Source organism: Salvia miltiorrhiza, chromosome 7 (assembly GCF_028751815.1).
Source record: "Salvia miltiorrhiza cultivar Shanhuang (shh) chromosome 7, IMPLAD_Smil_shh, whole genome shotgun sequence".
NCBI lineage: Eukaryota > Viridiplantae > Streptophyta > Magnoliopsida > Lamiales > Lamiaceae > Salvia > Salvia miltiorrhiza.
In genome coordinates, this window is record NC_080393.1 from 16,780,824 (window position 1) to 16,795,699 (window position 14,876).

Consider the following 14,876-nt stretch of genomic DNA (forward strand, 5'->3'; position numbering starts at 1 on the left):
TTATGTCCAGAGAAATAGGGAGAATATCTCGTCATCAACCCCAAATATTTGTTCTTTTTTTGTTGTTACTCATACAAAATGCAGGTGAGAGATAAATGTTATCATACTAACAAAAGAATTACCGAGACAGATTCTAGTGGTTTTTTATTCATGACTATTATTGGCGAGGACTCACAGTACCTCTCCAATACTATAATGCAAGAAAAGTGGATTAATTGCAAAACTTAAATATGATTAGAGAATAAAGGTTAAAAGCATGAGAGCGTAATCTAGTAATCCCATATGATAATCTAATAACAAGGTTCTCAAAATATATGATGACATACCATTTCTTTTCCCCCTTTTTTTTTGTTGAGAGCTTTGCTTGAGAATCAAGTCCTGCTTAAAGCAAATAAAGAGTGATGAAATCTCACAATCATTAGAAGCTCAACTGTGATGACACAGTTGAGAATCAACGCATTATTTTATCTGTAGACAAAAAAAAACACTAGAATTAACCTTGAAAGTAAAGTAGGAAGAGAAACCTTGAAGATCAAAAGCAACAAAGGATCCTTGAACCTAAAGTTTCACTATCACCCACCAGTGAAACCTTATCTTTTAAGCAAATATTCACTCCCAAAACCAAAGTCCCACCTCACTATGGTCCCTCCATCTCTCTAGTTTTTAAAACTGCTCTTGCGGTACAAGACAATACTAGTCGCTTCTAGGAAACGACTGCTATCTCTCAAGTCAGGCTAAGGCGTACTCCCTCTCGTTTTCCATCTCATCAGAAAGGATTCTCTTGATGGGATCCTTACAGAAATCAAATGGTGGGATGGGAAGTTTAGCATTGTTGGAGACGTCGTGTGGCTACTTGCTACAAGAATTACAGGCATGTCTTTAAGTATTTTCAACTTATTACAATGTGATGAATCAGCTTGCTTACCAGATTGTTATAACATGAGCTTCTTGGCTTGCAGATCATATGGGATGAAGTCGGAGAGGACAAATTTGAGCGGGAAAAGGTTCTGCTGGAACTCGAACAGGAGTGCCTCGAGATTTATAGAAGAAAAGTTGACACAGCTAACATTTCACGAGCTCGATTACATCAGCAGCTTGCAGAGTCCGAGGCTGAGTTTACTCATCTCCTCCTGTCACTTGGAGAAAGATCACTGCCAGGAAGGGTAAGATATATCCTACAAATTAGTACAAACAAAACCTATGTATAAGCAACTTATTCAGTATTGTATCCTGGAAGAACCAATATTTCGTAGACAAATATCGCAAAAATTGTATACCAAGTAACCAAACATTGATAGCTCTTGGACACGAGTCACATGGATTATAGATAAATAAATATTGAAGCATGAAAAATACTCTCAATGCTTTCTGCATGAATATCAAAGGGACAAGCAAAGCATAATGTAAAAAACAAAATTGAAAATGTTGTATGTAATTATGTAATTGTAAACTGATTCAAAACATCTATTCATAAAAAAAATCTATTCATGTAGAATTACTGGAAAAGGAAGTTCGGCATTTAATATTTTTACATTACAGCAAACAATTATTATGGATCTTAGCAGGAGAAACAGCAAACAATTATTATGGATCTTAGCAGGACAATACTGTTGTGTATTAATTCAAGTACCTTTTCCGTCCATGACAGCCAGAGAAAATGGCAGGAACGCTGAAAGAGCAGCTAAATTCTATAACCCCAGCACTGAGAGAGATGCAGTTAAGAAAAGAAGAGAGAGTAAAGCAATTCCGAGTAGTACAAGGGCAAATTCATAAAATATCTGCAGAGATCGCAGGTCGAACAGAGTATAAGGATTCAACATCACCTGTTTGTGTCAATGAGAATGATCTTTCACTTAAGAAACTTGAGGAGTTCCAAAATGAGCTTCAGAGACTTCACAGTGAGAAGGTATCAGTACTGTGATTAAAGTATGTTGTTAGGGGCTAAATAAATTGAGAAACCAATCACTTGTAACTGTTCTCTTGCATGCTCATATCCGTATCAAAGAGTGACAGACTACAGAGGATGGAAAACTACATAAGCACAATCAGAAATTTGTCAGCCACTTTAGGAATGGATTCTTCATTGATAATAACAAAGGTGCACCCAAGCTTGAACGAATTATCAGGATTGTCAAAGAACATTAGTGACGGTATCCTGGAAAAGCTTGATAGCACAGTGAAGTCCCTCCAATCAGAAAAACAAACACGGTTTGACAAGGTAATTACTTTTTCATATCTTGTGCAATTTCATTGAGTAAGAGCTGGTCCATATCACAATAGACTCATATATGGAATGTACACAGAACGATAAGACTATAGACTTTGCTAGACATGGTCACTGCAAACATCTAACATAATAACTCTGTTTGGTTGATTTATTAATTCAGCTGCAACAACTTGGTAAAGCATTGTCTGATTTGTGGAGTCTCATGGATACACCCTATAAAGACCGTCAAGAATTTCTACACGTTGCCAATCTATCATCTATGGCTTCAGCGGAGATATCCACTCCCGGAAGCCTTACTCTTGACATGGTGCAGCAGGTATGCCTTCTGATAATTCTCTAGAATTTTACACCAAAAATTGTTTAAGTTGATTACAAATCTTTTCAAGGCTGAGACTGAAGTGAAGAGACTGGATCAGTTGAAAGCAAGCAAGATGAAAGAGTTTTTCTTCAAGAAACAAATAGAGCTTGAGGATATATGCAGAAGATCACACATGGAAATACCATCAAGATCAGAGATGGAAAAAATAATCAACCAAATAGACTCTGGTTAGACTGAATCTTTGGAAAGAAAATTTTTAATTATTGCTCATATATCACAATTTGACCCATGGTAATTTATAAAAGGGGAGATCGATCATGCTGATCTCCTCACAAGCGTGGATGAACAGATATCAAGAGCTGAAGAAGAAGCTGCTAGCAGGAAGGTGATCATGGAGAAGGTTGAAAAGTGGATATTGGCACGTGACGAGGAGCTTTGGTTAGAAGAGTACAGCACGGTCAGATTCTTCTCTTCTTCATTTAAATAAATAAGAACTCTCAGAAAGAAAACCTTAGCTACTAATTTCCCAATTCAGGATGAAAACCGCTATTCGGTTAGCAGAGGTGCTCATAAGAACCTTAAAAGGGCTGAGCGTGCCAGAGTGATGGTCAACAAGATACCAGGTTAAAAGTCATCTCCATGATATACTTTCAAGTAGACTTAATGATAAATCAGTTTGTACTAGAATGAAGGGCTAAAACAACTGAATGAGTTTAAAGAGGTCGATAACCATATGCAATTCGTGTGTTTCATCCTCCTGGCAGCTTTGGTGGACTTGCTGATATCCAAGACTAAGGATTGGGAAGATGAAAGAAAGAAAGTCTTCTTATATGATGAGGTATACTGTTCTGAATACCTACTTCAGTGAATCATTCTTGTGAGCATTATGAGTATGTATCTTCTTCACATGTGATCAGGGAATATAACAAGTAAAACTTACCTATATATAAAATTGTGGACAGTGAAGATCCATTCTTGGATAGCTGTGATAGATATAGTATTCATAGAAACTGATGAAAGTATAGTGGCAAATTGAGTAGGCAGATTACTCTTCAGCAGCGAAAACACTCTCCAGAGAACTTATACTCACTTCAGTTGGTTTTTATTACAAAGTCACGCACTTCCTCAGTTTTCAAGGAACCAAACTTTGATTTCATTCACAGAATCCAGAGCCTTTTATGCCTCATTATTCAGCTTTGCAATGTTTCTGAATAAAACATTGTACTAGAAATATGTTAGGGTTCATCCTCACAAATAAAATTCGGACTTCAGGTTCCTCTACTGGCAATGCTTGAAGAGTACCATATGTTGAGGAAGGAAAAGGAAGAGGAGAAACAAAGACAACGGGTAATATCTTCAAAACCTTTTCCATTCTCATTCATTAGTAGCAAATTTACTCAATGTCTCCAGTCCAGACTCCCTTATGTAAATATACAATGGTGATCATTGATGCAGGAACAGAAGAAGGTACAAACCAAAGTCGTAACTGAGCCTGACAGCCCATTTGGAACAAGGCCTGGCACCAGCAGTCGGCGTCTTTCTGATAAAAGCTTAAATGGAGGCTTTGGAAGTGCAAGCCCTCTAAATAGAAAATCTTCCCTGGGCTTACAGCCCATGGGACCAAACAGCATCAACTCACCAAGTCAAGGCATATCTTTCATAAAGGGAGGAAAGAAAGCAAACAGACAAAGGGCATATAGTCAGAAAGGCTTTTCTTACCATCTCAGAGACGATACAGTTTCAGTCGTCTCGTCATTTTCTGGCCCTTTCTCACCCTAGGATAATGGGCGTCTGTCGATGATTAATTCAGTTGTATAATCATTTTCCATTCTCTGATAGTATGAACAAGAGTTGTGCCCAGAAATAAATTAAACAGATAATTTTCACCGGATCTAAAGCTTACATTTGTAAATCTTCTGCAGCATTTCACAAACAGAACAAGTACAGTCTTCTTCATGTGCAATATAATTTTGTTGAGCAAATCACATGCCACAGATACTTCCTAATTTAAATCAGTATAACTGGAACATATTGAACTGATTTATCACAGAAACACCACCCAACCAGACAGAAAATTTGACCACTTCACAACATTCTCACACTAGGATATTAGAGTGTTGTGTTGAGTTAAGTCAGTTGTGTCATCAGTTTATGGCTTTAGTGCTAAAACATCATGTGCAGTGCACAGATAGAGATGGTCAGTTTTAGATTTCACAAATTCTGAAGTCTAATATCATCACGATTGCACAGGATTAGTTAAACAGAGTAAGCAATATAATATTGAATAAACTACTTCCATAACTTTATCTCGACATAGTTATAGAAACAACTCGAAATGAGTATCACCAACAACATCCCCTAGCACGATAATTTTTCAATTATATTACACCCTCCACGATCAAACCCTAACAGGAACAGAAATTTTAAGTAGTCTTTTGAAAGAAAGCATCAATTGAACGAGTGGCGAAAGGAACGGGTTTCTTATCTGGCCGCGATTTAGCACGATCCCCCGGTGGATTCTTCTCGGTCGGCTGAGGAGGCATCGGGAGAGAATCGAGCAGAAAATCAGCAGTCGGACGGTGTCGTTTGGTAGCAAGTCGAATGTGTTCGACTGTTACAGTTTTTCTCTTCTTCTCGACGGCGGCGTGCGCCGATTTCTCAGCGAGGAACTGAAGGAAGAACTGGGTGGAGGAGGCGACGAGGAACAGGGCTTCGGAGTTGACCTTGTTGATATCCTTGTCGAGTTTCATGATGTTCTTGACTCGTCGAGTCGGGATCTCGAGCTTGTGCAGCTCGTCGATGGAGGCAGGGTTTTCTCCTTCCTCTTGCTCTGCCATTGTAGGGATGCTTTGCCTGCTGTGACGATGATGGGAATTTGTGTTGATGGGGGCGGAATTTGGCGGGAAATAGCAGATTTGGTCGACGAAAACGGTATGAGAACAACATTGCAGTTAGCTTTAGCCCTAAACCTTTATATTTAAAATTCATAATTAATTTTTTATTTATTTAGACAAGACACTATCTATTATATTTGCATGGGTTAATTAAATAATTATAATAATTGTGTCGTTTTTCAAAAATGTTTCTAGTTTACATATAAATCCAAACTTTTTCAAAATTGAGGTCTTTAAATAATTTATATAAATATTTGATTTAAAATAGAAAAATTATATTTATTTAAAAATTAAAATTAAAAAATTATCTCTCCTTTCATCTTTTTTGAATAAATCTCTCCTTTCATCTTTTTTATTTTTTGCCTTTTCATTCTATCTATTTTTATTATTTTGAATAATTCTTTATTGTTTACTTTTTTAAATATTAAATTAAAATGTATTCAGTTAAAATTAATTTTTTATTATATTGATAAATATAATTGAATTGATATTAATTTTATAAAAATATAAAATATTTTTTGTGTATATTGCACGGATGCAAATATAAGTATTAATATAATTTACACATTAATATATGAATGAAGATTTCACAATACACACATTTGATTTTTTTTTATCTGAAATATATGCGGGAGATGATAGAATACCACTTAAAAACTACTAATATCTGTATTATCAAAATAAAAAATAGTACTAGTATTTGTAATTTAAAAACTATGATGCTTGGTTGTTAACCTATCTATATACTCCCTCCGTCCATGAAATGAGTACTCATATTTCCTTTTTAGTTCGTCCACAAAATGAGTGTCCATTTTCCTTTTTGGCAAGTGTACCCCACATAATCCCTTAATTAATACATTTAAAAAGTGAGACCCTTATTCCACTTACACCACATACAATACATTTCTTAAAATCTGTGTCGTCTCGTAATGAATACTTATTTCGTGGACAGATGGAGTATATAATATGAAAGAGAAGTTTTTTTACCTCCAATTTTTCTATCTCCTCATAATTTTTCCCTCCAAATTCTCTGGGTTTTTTTTCTTTCTATTTTAATTATTTTCCAAAAAAAAAGTACTATTAATTTTGATTCATGAAAAAAATACTCAATATGGATTAAACTAAACATTATGAAAAGATGTTTAATTTGATGTATAAATTATAAGAAAATAAATTTAAAATAAATAATTTATGATCGTTTCAAGTGTCAAAATTAATTATTATTTGCTCTAATTTATCTCTAATGTTGAACATCGTACTCTTTCTTTATTTTTTTTTCCTGTTTATTGGTGAAAAAAAAATTATTGATTCTAATATGTTTTTTTCCTTTCAAAAAAGTTTACATGAAATTTGTATTGATTTTAATTTTAATTTTCAAATAAAAAATTAGTTATTTATATTAAAATTATAATTTAAAATATTATACTATAAATTTATTTAATTATATGTATAAATTATTTATTTATTTATATAAGCATATTTTTTCTTATATTTTTTTATATTATTCATATTTTTCCTTATTCCTTAATTAATTTTGGACTATTTAAATATGAACTTTTAATAATAATATAGTTTGTACTTTTAAGAGCCCAAAATTATTAGATTCAACGACGGTTATTAATTTTGTTATATATTGATAGTTTAGCGTATGAGATTGGCTTAAATTATTTGCTTTACAATCTATAAATTTAATAATAATAATAATAATAATAATAATAATAATAATTATATTATTATTATTATTATTATTATTAATATACAATACTCATTGAATTTAATATTATATGCAATAAGTTGATAACATTGTTATTGCAGACTATTATAAATTAAATACTAATATTTAAATTAACATATTTTTTTATTATCAATTAATCTAACTCATAAAAATTTACATTTTGATATTTCTACACAATTTAAAAATTTAAAATAAATAAATATATTGTGACTCGGAGGCGTACTAGTTATCTGTAATTTAGAAGTATAAGGAATCATTATTTTGTTTTTATGTTGCTTTCGGAAACATTGAACTCTTTTCGAGAAAAGCATAGAGAACAAGTATAAGTTTTTAATAGAGGGGTGGGTAGCTTAACCGACTTAACAAGGACTAAAACATAGGTATTTAACCAATTATATGTTTTTACCTCTTAAAAAACAAATTATAAGTTTTTTTTTTAACCTCTCTCGAAAGAAAGTATATGTAGTTAAAAAAAAGGGTTAATTGCCGCTAAATTCAAAAGCTTTTTAAAAATTCGCGATATTCTCACCAACTTCAAAATCGGCCTACGAATACATGAATTGAGAATCCGTTCTTAATGTTCCCAAAATCAAAAAATACCCCCAAATTGAAGGTGACGTGGACTACCGTAAATACAGCGTGGCATAGTCGGCGGTGCAAGAAAACGACGTCGTTTTTTTTAAAACAATACGACGTCGTTTTAATTTCCAACTAAAAGAAAAAAAAAGAAAAAGAAAATGGGGCTGCTGAAATCGCCGCCACCGCCGTTACCCCTCACCAGAACCAGGTCAGTGGCCTCACCCCGCCACCACCGTTGCTCCTTCCACAACCAGATCGCCGGTGGTGGACAACGGAGGATCGCACTCGTCTCGAAGAAATCACTGGACTCGAAGCCACGCCCAGCATCGCACTCCTCCCTAAATCGCTGCCACCATCTGCAAATCAGACTCTCACTCCTCGCCTTACCCTAGGACGACCGCCATCTGCAAATCGCCACCCCCAAATTAGACTCTCACTCCTCGTCGTGCCCTAGGACCCAAATCAGACACCACCACACTAAGCCACCGCCTCCCTCGTTTTCCGACCACCCTCCTTCTTCCCTCTGCAAATAAGACAGCCACTGACCACCTCCGCCTTTCTCCTTTCGATTTTGACCGCCTCTCTCCTCAAAATTAGACACCACCAATTCACGCAGCCTCCCTCGATTTTCGGCCTCCCTATCGCCTAAATCGCTCCCTCCTCATCGTCGTGCCCTAGGTCTTCTTCTTTGATTTTGGCGGCGGCAACTCAGGAGGTGGCGAAGGGGGTTTGGGCTTCGGCTGCTGTGTTTGGGAGGTGGTGGTCGGGGTGGCGTTTTCAGAAAGGTGGCGCTGGGGGTTTGGGGAGGTGGTGGTCGGGGTGGCCTTGTTCCGGCAGATCGAGGAGAGGGATGAGAGATGGGAGAGATGGGGTAGGTTTTTTTTTTGTTTTTTTGTAAATTAATTTATTAATAAATTATTATATTTTATTAAAATAAGATTATTAAAAAATTAAAAAATGACATGTAATACCTAATTTCCATGTATTTGACACATAATCAGTGATTGCCACCTCATCTCGCCGGAGTTAATAATTTTGGGAACATTAAGAACGGATTCTCAATTCATGTATTTGTAGGCCGATTTTGAAGTTGGTGAGAATATCACGAATTTTTAAAAAGCTTTTGAATTTAGCGGCAATTAACCCTAAAAAAAATTAAATAAATTCCCCTAAAAAAAATTAAATAAATAAATAATCTGAATTAAGAGAACAAGTGAGAGTTTGGAAGCTTAAATTATCCATAACAGAAGGTAAGAATTACTATCAGATAGTCGCAAAAGATTTGTTGAGTCCATTGGAGCTCAATTGTTTGTGATTTCATATGCTCGGAAGAAGGAACGCGTCAATTCAACACCCACCGACTCTGGATGCAGAAATGGAGTCGACTCTTCAACAAATAGTCGATTTAAAGGTTTTTCTTTTCTTTTTATTCTTCTCTCTCACAGAAATTTGTTTACTGTTTTGCAAGTTTTGACCAAATGAACTGTTGAGACAGAATTTAGGAATTTGGAGATTTGGATAGATATTTTTGTTGATCAATTGGTGATTTCTTACTTAGTTAGTGGAGAGCGGAGAAAAAGAGCGATTGAAGGAAGTATTACTAGAGAGGCTCGTGGAATGTGGCTGGAAAGATGAGATGAAAGCCCTCTGCAGGTTCTGCTCTGACCTTCTCTTTTTTGTTGTTTAGATTATTTAAAGACATTTTGGGCCTAGTTATCATTTATCAACGATTTTTTATTGCTTTGAGGCACACTGTTACACATTGTCAGGTATATAGAAGATTAGGGACTTGGACGAATTAAATTAACATGTGAATTGTTTGAAATAACTTCAGTTTTTTCTCATTCTAAAAGGGGGAGGGGATTAAGTCAGCGTAAACGGATTTTATGGGACAAATCTTTGGACAAAGGGTTTTAAATCACACCTGCTGTGCACATTATAGTTTAATTGAATTCAGAGCTATAAAACCAAACTGTTGTTTAGATCTTTGAACGTATATTTAAGCTCATGTTATTTTTTTAAATCTGTCATTAATAATTAATTTTGGGATTTTTTTATTATTATTGCATGTTAATATATTCTGAAGTGTTAGTAAATGTTATTCATGTGGTAAGTATAAATATTTAATTAATGAATATTTTTTTAGTGTGATATTAACACTCTAATGCAATCTACATGTTTTGACATGTAAAGCATTAAAAGTTAACTTGAGCATTAGGTTTGATCCCACGAAATAGTTTAGAGTGTTACATGTACCTTATCCTATTCTTCTGAACATTTTTATCATTTTTATTGGTTAGACAGCAATTCTTCTAGACTCATGGAAGAATTGAGTTATTGAGTCAGTCAATATTTGAACTATGGGCTTAGGTTTGATTTGTTTTATGGTGGTAATTGTCAAAATGCAGGAATGTCACATTCTTTAATACTACATTTTCTATTACTTAGCCATCATGTCTCTCATTTATCCTTCTCCATCTTCCTTTTTCTTCCCAACTCTAGTTTAATCATGGATTTCAAATTCTCTTGTGGGCTTACTGCATTAATTGCTTGAATTTTTTTCTGCTATTATTTGACAGGGAGTTTGCAAGGAAGAAGGGAAGGGATAATGTAACTGTTGATGAACTTGTGAATTTCATAACTCCAAAAGGAAGAGGTGGGTTTCTCCTCATTCATTTGTGTTCTTATGTACTAATGGTTGCTTCTTAAGTTTCAAGGATTGTCTTATTATCGTAGAGGACATGTATGAATAGGATTGAATTAGTATTCTCTATCTTTTGAAGATGTGCGTTTAAAGTACCAATGTTCTTATTGTATTGCATTTAGCTTATTGTGAATATAATACACACACAACTTCTAGATTCTGATTATCTGCATGTGGTTCAAACCTGGAGGCAGCTAAATGTAATGGACCTCATTAACATACTATAATCCAGATTGATAAACAGGAGGGAATTTAAAGTTTTTAGCTTTGATATTAACATTATTATACCGTCTTTTCTATAAATTGAAATATCAACAACTTTGCGGAGAACGAAATTTCTTTTCTAGTAGGCACTAATCATTATTTTTTGTTAAATCATCTTATAATGGTAATAATTATGATAAACTTTTTGCAGCTTGTTCAGAATATTTATGACTAACTCTGAAATATTGATAGTCAGCACAGTTTATCTATACAATTGCCTATAAATAAAAATTAAATGCAACTTCTTTGATTTACCCCTGATGTTGGTTATGACCAAAGAAACACCAGAAAACCCCAGGAATCAGAGTACATACATAGCAGGCATGTGGACGGCTTGAACATGGCCAGAAACATTCAACAAATGTTGACACATTAAAGATCTACTGGCAAGCTAGGATTCATCAATGAAGTTTTTAGGACATGTCAGGGGTAAACTGGCAGAGGCTTTGCAATTAAGGTTCTAACTATTAAGTGTATGATTGCTGTATTGAATAGTTATAGGGTACTTTAGTCTAAATTATAGAACATGTTCTCATATATTAAAAGTTGAGAAACATGCTCACCCAAATCTTCTTGGTTTTTTTATCTTCTTGCTTTTTTCTCAACCAAAGTTGAGAAACATGTTCACCATTTCTGACATTTATTCCACGTGAAACTTCGGAAAAACAAGAAGTTAGACCTAGAACAAACAGTACAAATTTATCCTGAAAAAACCATGCAAAAAAGTTGATATCTCTTATGTGCACAGTTTGTGGCTAAATTTGTTAACATCATTTGTTACTGGTGAATTTCCATTTTCTGAGAGTTCTTCAGGAATATTGTTGAATGAAAATTTTTGATGATGAATATTGGATGGATGGTCTTTTTCTTATTAGTTCTTACCCCTTTTACCTGAAAAACTTAAGAATGCCTCCTGCCACATGTAGCTATCATTATTATGACTACTCTATACCACACTTTCTGGATACTCTTGAGCAAATAAACAAACTACAGGCAGCAGTTTCTATAGAAGTTATTGCATGTGCTTTTTACACGGATAAAATCCATTTCAACATTCCTTTTCTGAGAACCTACCCTTCCTTTTCTCTTTTCACTATGGAATCCCAATTAACTCGAAAGGTTTAGGTTGAAACTTTTATCTACTTCTCTGCTTTTGAGTTCAAAGGATAATGCTGCAAGTTAAAGCTTTCACAGTCACCTAATATCGATGCTCAAGTATTTACTATAATCCACCTATATCTAGCTCCAATTATGCTTTAAGGCATGCTAATACACCAGCAGCCTGTTAGCAGTAATTCCTGCCTTTTTTGTCTTCTGTAGTTAGCACTACATTATTTTTTGCTTCAATGTTGCTCCAAGAAAAAACTGGTAAATGATTCGATGTTGATCTAGAGAAAAATGTTGATAACCACATTCAGCACTTGATATACCTTGCAGTTATAGGATTTGTGATTTTTATTAGCCTGAATTAATATATCTTCGAAAGAGGTGGCTCTAGACATCATTTCTCAACGGCTATTTGATGGGTTTTGTATCCAGGCCTTGATGCCAGTTTAAACAGGTTGCTAGTCAGATAGGTTGGCTTTTGGTTCGACGCATCCAGTTTATAAAGTATTCACTTTAAAAAATAATATATAATGTTAATTGAAACTAAGTATACGGGTTTTGAGTTATAATATCTTTATCTTTTCTTATCTTGATCGGTATCCTTTCCAAGTTTGAACATTTATTTGATTTTGTTAAAACTTAAAACATGAAATAAAAACCAGTAAAAATGAGTTTGCTGTTTGACCTAACTTTATTTCTAATTTTCTATAATTTGACTGAGACATTTAATTGGAATGACACTGACAGCACTTGTTGTTGCAACCATAGTAAATTTATACAAACCTTAGTATCGAAGATCTGTCTTTCCTTGGATAGTTAGTTAACTGGATTACAACATATTTCGGCATTACTTTAGGGCAAAATTGAAACGCTTCGTCATGATAGTTCTGGTCCTAAAAACAAAATAAAAAACAACATTCACGAGCAAAATATCAGCAAGGGTAGACAAAACAAAACTCAAGTATTCTTCGTTTTGCAATGTTCTTGCACATAGAGTCATAGACAACATGTAAGGTATCATATCTTAGCATATCTATTGAGATGTACATGGTTATATCAATGTGATATTCGGATTCTTAGAAAACCCCTATCAAAAGCCTGATTATGAGAGTGGAATGGGCTGCATCAGTCATGATTCAAGGGACTCTCTGTCTCTGGACAGATCCTCCTTAGAGGAAGAAGTATAAATGCACTTCTAGATTGGGCTTTAATATTTTAGAATAGAGCTTCTTTTTGTTTGTCAATGGTTATTTTGAGAACTCTGAAATGTTTGGATGACTTTTGGTTGGAGAAGAAAGAAAAAATTAAGTATCGGAAAATCTAATGTTTTAGGTAAAAATTTAATGATGCTTGGCCATGTTTTGAGAAACTAATTCGGTAGATCATAGTTTTCTTATATTGAGAACTCGTCGAAGGTTTGGATGACCTTTGTCTGGATAAGAAAGATAAATTAGGTATGAAAAAATTGAATATCTTGGGTAAACTATAGTAAGATAAGAATGTGTTTGGCATTGTTTTGAGAGAAGAAACTGGGAAGGACCTTTGGTGGTGTTTAACTATAGGCAAACATTGTCCTGTTTCCGTACTTGATTTTGGGCATAAGGGAGTTGCTTATCATGGGCTAACCTCTTTTTAGTTGGTGATATTTTATTTTCCCTTGCATGTTTTTCTGTCATGATTTTCCAACTGAAGACTGCACAATACCTTTTGTTAGTCATTTAGTGGAGGCCGCATTTTTTGGTAGTGATCACAATGTTTGGCTTCCTTACAAAATGCATAAATTCTTCCGTGGTCACTCCAATACGTATTGTGGAGATTGGTTGAAGATGAACCGTTTCATAAGTGAAACTTGTAAAAACTTACAAAATATTGGACTTAAGTGACTAGTTGGGTAACACATAATTATGCATCACGCCTACAAAGCTGAAATATTGCATATTGTTCTCTTCCTTGTACTAGTATCAAAATATAAATGGAATCAATTTATAAATTTTATCATTTATAATCCACATAAAAGTCAGCCAGTGAATTACAATTTCTTGAAGTAATCTTAGAGTATCCCATGGAGTTAATTAGATGCATCAAAGGTCCTCCTAGTATGATTCAAGTGCTAGGTGATTTTTATCAATATGTTCATTTTTGTCTTGCTTTCATCTTTTAAATTTGACATTTTGGTATCCAGCTTATGTGCCAGATTTAGTAAAAGCAGAAATGCTGCAGCGAATTCGCACATTTCTTTCATCAACGGCTACTTGATGTGGAAGAAAGAGTTGTGCAACACTGAGATGCCCTCTGGGAGTTGGAAGAGCAAGTTGGGCAATAGGCGTTCGATGGAGGATAGATTGGCTGTTATTAATCGCTGGCTAGAAGTTGACATTTCCAATATATCACTCAAACGGTACGTCTAAACAGAGATTGGCTTGTTGGTGAATCGATATAGCTTATATTATTAATTTGTGTTGTGATTAGTGAATGTTATTAGCTGTAGGGTGTAGCTTTCCTTGCATGTTATTGGATGATGTTGGGAAATAACAAATACTAGGGAGATTTCAATTGGGCGATATAGGCCACATAAATATCATGGCATTGGTTAATTATCATGGCAGAAAATGGAATGTTGAGGAAGAAAATCCTTGTTTCTTGTGTTTATTTATTTTGATGCGAGAATATCTAATTCTGGAAAAGGAAAGAAGTGGGGTTGCTTTTCCTCTTTAAGCAAATGGGGTTTCGCTTTTGATCTTCGTGGCCACCCTATCAATCCCACTCCTATATTCTCTACGATTCAATCATCTATCTCGCCTTTTATTTCGAACGCGCGTCACGTTTTGGCTTGCTACTCAATCTCTTTGTGTCTGTGTGAGAGAGAGAGATGAAAAATATTTTTTTTTATTCACAATATGATTCTCGATACGTTTGGCTTTAGGGATATCTAGATCTACTTCGGATTATTTTAATGCATATAATTCCTAAATTAGCTTAAAGTGACAAAGTTAGATGCGGGAGATTTAGATCACTTAGGATGATTTTAATACCCTATAATTCCCAAA

At 34.5% G+C, this 14,876-nt stretch overlaps 3 protein-coding genes across 5 annotated transcripts; 2 read left to right on the forward strand and 1 right to left on the reverse strand.

Moving 5' to 3' along the window:
• Positions 1-400: 400 nt before the first annotated feature.
• LOC130995616 (65-kDa microtubule-associated protein 8) lies at positions 401-4,437 on the forward strand. The gene is made up of 11 exons (XM_057920969.1): positions 401-871; positions 960-1,163; positions 1,649-1,906; positions 2,006-2,218; positions 2,388-2,543; positions 2,614-2,773; positions 2,852-3,003; positions 3,082-3,169; positions 3,311-3,384; positions 3,819-3,893; positions 4,002-4,437. The coding sequence occupies exons 1-11, from the start codon at positions 785-787 to the stop codon at positions 4,323-4,325; spliced, it is 1,791 nt and encodes a 596-aa protein (XP_057776952.1). The 5' UTR covers positions 401-784; the 3' UTR covers positions 4,326-4,437.
• Positions 4,438-4,821: 384 nt separating this feature from the next.
• LOC130995617 (uncharacterized) lies at positions 4,822-5,498 on the reverse strand. The gene has a single exon (XM_057920970.1). It carries the CDS (start codon positions 5,381-5,383, stop codon positions 4,970-4,972), a length of 414 nt encoding a protein of 137 aa, XP_057776953.1. The 5' UTR covers positions 5,384-5,498; the 3' UTR covers positions 4,822-4,969.
• A 3,433-nt stretch (positions 5,499-8,931) lies between these two features.
• Positions 8,932-14,459, forward strand: LOC130995618 (uncharacterized). 3 transcript variants are annotated; one of them, XM_057920974.1, is made up of 4 exons: positions 8,932-9,165; positions 9,313-9,407; positions 10,334-10,410; positions 14,012-14,459. In XM_057920974.1, the coding sequence occupies exons 1-4, from the start codon at positions 9,076-9,078 to the stop codon at positions 14,083-14,085; spliced, it is 336 nt and encodes a 111-aa protein (XP_057776957.1). In that variant the 5' UTR covers positions 8,932-9,075; the 3' UTR covers positions 14,086-14,459. The 3 variants fall into 3 exon arrangements, with proteins under 3 accessions (XP_057776957.1, XP_057776954.1, XP_057776956.1); XM_057920971.1 differs by lacking the exon at positions 14,012-14,459 and adding an exon at positions 11,002-11,302 and having other exon boundaries at positions 8,951-9,165; XM_057920973.1 differs by lacking the exon at positions 14,012-14,459 and adding an exon at positions 11,011-11,302 and having other exon boundaries at positions 8,951-9,165.
• The last annotated feature ends 417 nt before the right edge of the window (positions 14,460-14,876 follow it).